At 44.9% G+C, this 4,479-nt stretch overlaps 1 protein-coding gene across 1 annotated transcript in view; it reads right to left on the bottom strand.

Moving 5' to 3' along the window:
- Positions 1–2,763: 2,763 nt before the first annotated feature.
- LOC139649469 (copine-4-like) overlaps positions 2,764–4,479 on the bottom strand; it is a gene marked incomplete at its 3' end in the record, with an annotated part of 51,187 nt that continues 49,471 nt past the window's right edge. The window contains exon 5 of the mRNA XM_071525881.1: positions 2,764–2,847. Coding sequence (XP_071381982.1) covers positions 2,764–2,847 — 84 coding nt within the window. The remainder of the gene's footprint in view (positions 2,848–4,479) is intronic.

Below are 4,479 nucleotides of genomic sequence, written 5' to 3'. Positions count from 1 at the left end.
GAGAGAGAAGAGAGAGAGGGAGAGACAAGAGAGAGAGATACATAGAGAGAGAGAGAGAGAGAAAGAGAGACAAGAGAGAGAGATACAGACAGAGAGAGAGAGAGAGGCAAGAGAGAGAGATACAGACAGAGGGAGAGAGAGATAGAGAGAGTGAGAAAGAGAGACAGAGAGAGAGTGAGACAAGAGAGAGAGATACAGAGAGAGAGAGAGACAAGAGAGAGACAGACAGACAGACAGAGAGAGAGAGAGAAGAGAGAGAGTGAGAGGCAAGAGAGAGATACACAGAGAGAGAGAGAGAGACAAGAGAGAGAGAGACAAGAGAGAGATACAGACACAGAGAGATAGAGTGAGAGAGACGAGAGAAAGAGAGAGACAGAGAGAGAGTGAGACAAGAGAGAGAGATAGAGAGAGAGAGAGAGAGAGACGAGAGAGACGAGAGAGAGAGAGAGAGACAGACGAGAGACAGAGAGACAAGAGAGAGGGAGAGAGAGAGAGGGGGAGAGAGAGACAAGAGAGAGACAGAGAGACAAGAGATAGGGAGAGAGAGAGGGGGAGAGAGAGACAAGAGAGAGACAGAGAGACAAGAGATAGGGAGAGAGAGAGGGGGAGAGAGAGACAAGAGAGAGAGAGACAGAGAGAGAGAGAGAGAGATTTTAAACATATTGACACAAAGATGTTTTGAATGAGTTTCCTGTCTTGAAACTGAGAAATTCAACAGTTATAAATGTATTAAAATCCTCAAAAGCACAAAACAAAAACCTCAAACACACTGTGTGATATTTTGGTTTTTATATTTTAGTCCATTTGTGAATCATCTGCTGGATGTTTCGTCACAGCTCTTTAAATCCTTCCACACATTCTCACATCTTCATTCACAAGTAAAAATAATGTTCTTTATTTCCAGATGATGATTCAAGTCTGCAGATGTGAATACGCATTTCTAAATTCCTACACATGACGCATTTACACGTCCTGACGCATGTTTCTAAGTTTAGTTTGTCTGTGAATATTTTAGATGTCAGTTGTCCTAGAGAGGAACACACACACACACACAGCTGACTGAGCCTCAACACTAAAGGACCAGTTCACCCAAAAATGCTCAGTGCAAAAACCGACAAACTTCAGTTATTTCATCTCATCTCCAGACTTATCAAGCTTATGTTAAGATTTTTTTTTCCAGCAGAATGTAACTTGTTTCAGGACATTTTCTTGGTAAAAGTGAAATTGTCTTGGAGAAAGTTTCTTGTTTCCAGATTCTCTTCATTGTTTTATGATGATTTCTTGAAAGAGCAACCAGCAGATTCACCTCGTCTCACTTCACCATCAATGGAAATGTTCAGTTTAAGGTGAATTATAACGCTAAGTAGACTAATCTTAAGAAGGCTGCAGAGTTCACGTTGCTATGGACGCAGTTCCAACCGTAGAATCTAACAGACTATTTTTTTAGCGGAAGCAATAAAATCATTTTTAAATCAATGAAATCATTTTTTGTTGTTATATTTTGTGTCAAATTAGTAAGTAGCCGTGTAATAAGTGGGATAATGTACCTCCGCTTTGCGTCGGGGTCCATGGAAACGCTTCAGTTGAATTGATGCCATAACCTGATTATTTCCAGTCAGCGGGACTCAGTCAGACTTGGTCAGACTCGGTCAGACTCATTCAGACTCTCTCAGACTCTCTCAGACTCACTCGGACTCATTCAGACTCTCTCGGACTCGCTCGGACTCTCTCGGACTCTCTCGGACTCTCTCGGACTCTCTCGGACTCGCTCGGACTCTCTCGGACTCTCTCGGACTCTCTCGGACTCGCTCGGACTCTCTCGGACTCTCTCGGACTCGCTCGGACTCGCTCAGACTCTCTCAGACTCTCTCAGACACGCTCAGACTCGCTCAGACTCTCTCAGACTCTCTCAGACACGCTCAGACTCGCTCAGACTCTCTCAGACTCTCTCAGACACGCTCAGACTCTCTCAGACTCGCTCAGACTCTGTCAAACTCGGTCAGACTCGGTCAGACTCACTCAGACTCACTCAGACTCGGGCAGACTCTCTCAGACTCTGTCAGACTCTGTCAGACCCGGTCAGACTCGCTCAGACTCACTCAGACTCACTCAGACTCACTCAGACTCGGGCAGACTCTCTCAGACTCGCTCAGACTCGCTCAGACTCAGTCAGACTCGTTCAGACTCGCTCAGACTCTCTCAGACTCTCTCAGACTCTCTCAGAGTCGCTCAGACTCTCTCAGACTCGCTCAGACTCGCTCAGACTCTCTCAGACTCGCTCAGACTCTCTCAGACTCTCTCAGACTCGCTCAGACTCTCTCAGACTCGCTCAGATTCTGTCAGATTCTGTCAGACTCTGTCAGACTCGCTCAGACTATGTCAGACTCTGTCAGACTCGCTCAGACTCGCTCAGACTCATTCAGACTCTCTCAGACTCGCTCAGACTCGCTCAGACTCATTCAGACTCTCTCAGACTCTCTCAGCCTCTCTCAGACTCGCTCAGACTCGCTCAGACTCTCTCAGACTCGCTCAGACTCGCTCAGACTCGCTCAGACTCTCTCAGACTCTCTCAGACTCGCTCAGACTCGCTCAGACTCTCTCAGACTCTCTCAGGCTCTCTCAGACTCGTTCAGACTCGCTCAGACTCTCTCAGACTCTCTAAGACTCGCTCAGACTCTCTCAGACTCGCTCAGACTCTCTCAGACTCTCTCAGCCTCTCTCAGACTCGCTCGCTGTGCGGTGGTTGGACAGTAAAGGTCTCACCTCTGTTCTGTGGACCAGCTGAAGCGTGGCGTCGTCGTTTAACCTGTAGATCTCCAGGAACGGGTCGGATTTACTGAAGAAGTCCTGCACACACACACACACACACACACACACACACACACACACACACACACACACACACACACACACACACACACACACACACACAAACATGGAGCTTTTTAAAGGACAGGAGGGAACACAAGTCCTCAGTTCACTAAATGATCGACAGCACAACATTAGGCCTGGTTCACACAGGAGAGAGAGAGAGAGAGAGAGAGAGAGAGAGAGAGAGAGAGAGAGACTGTCCAGGCACTGTCTCGCACACACACACACACACACACACACACACACAGCTTTTTAAAGGACAGGAGGGAACACAAGTCCTCAGTTCACTAAATGATTGACAGCACAACATTTGGCCTGGTTCACACAGGAGAGAGAGAGAGAGAGAGAGAGAGAGAGAGAGAGAGAGAGAGAGGGAGAGAGAGAGAGAGAGAGACACTGTCCAGGCACTGTCTCACACACACACACACACACATACGCTTTGGCAATATTGTCTGTGAACTTTCATGCCAATAAAGCACATTGAATTGAAAGGGAGAGAGAGAGAGAGAGAGAGAGAGAGAGAGAGAGAGAGAGAGAGAGAGAGAGAGAGACAGATGGATGCCATGGGCTTTCCTAACGATTGCCTGATCACGACTCTGGCTGAGAAAAATCCCAAATAAACGTGGCTTTGCTTTGATGTGAGACAGTCTGTGAAGAAAGGGAAGAAGACGGACGATATGAAGTGAATCCCTGAGGTGGAAAAGTACCAGGAATCAAACTGACACCCTTCTCATCTCCTGCTGTTACCTGAAGCTAGTCCAACATCCTGACTGACACAGACCAGGGGCCGGATTCACCAATGTGTTCTTAAGATAGATCTTAAGAAATGACATGAGAGGAAATTTGAAGAAGTTCTTAAGAAGGCTCTTAAGTGCAATTCCTCAATATTTTCTTAGTAACAGTCTCATTTCTTATGAGTTTATTTCATTTTCCAACTTAAGAACTTCTCAAAATAGGGCCTGAATTAATTCTGGTTAATAAACTTTAGGCTTACTGCCATTGAGGCTAGGAGACAAGGCTAGGAGGCTAGGAGACAAGGCTAGGAGGCTAGGAGACAAGGCTAGGAGGCTAGGAGACAAGGCTAGGAGGCAACCCAAAGTGCTTCCATCTACAAAACAATTGTGGAAAAACCTATTTAGAGCAACTAGAGCAAAGATTGAAACATTGGTTGCTGTTGGTAACTGTAAAATTTGCAGCTTATTTCCAACAGACATGAGACAGAGGCCTACCTGGCCCTACACCAAATAAAGCTTTACAATAAATGTTCATCTTAATGTTAGGTGTAGGGGAACCTATGAAGACTTTGAACTATAACCTACTTGTCTAAAATGTGTTTAAATATATGATATTAGAGGCTTACCTTTTCACTGTAGGAGTTTTAAGACAGGTGAAGGGCCGTCTTAAAGTTAAGAAAAAAATCAACAACAAATTTGACAACTTTCATTTCAAGAATACCATTTATTCCTAAGTTTTTTCTTAGGAAGAAACATAAGAAGAAAGTTAAGAAAATATATAAGAACTGTTTTTGAGAATAGCATTTTTTTTTCTTAAGACTAAAGTTTAGAAAAAAATGGAACTTGAGAAGATTTTTTTTTCTGAAGAGGGTTT

The sequence above is a fragment of the Centroberyx affinis genome, unplaced genomic scaffold (genome assembly GCF_046629955.1).
Source record: "Centroberyx affinis isolate AG114_WGS23_722 - 3 ecotype Tasmania unplaced genomic scaffold, CSIRO-AGI_Caff_v1 ptg001349l_1, whole genome shotgun sequence".
In the NCBI taxonomy this organism is placed as follows: Eukaryota; Metazoa; Chordata; class Actinopteri; order Beryciformes; family Berycidae; genus Centroberyx; species Centroberyx affinis.
The sequence above is the reverse complement of the archived record's forward strand: the minus strand, read 5'-3'. Positions and strand labels throughout refer to the sequence as shown.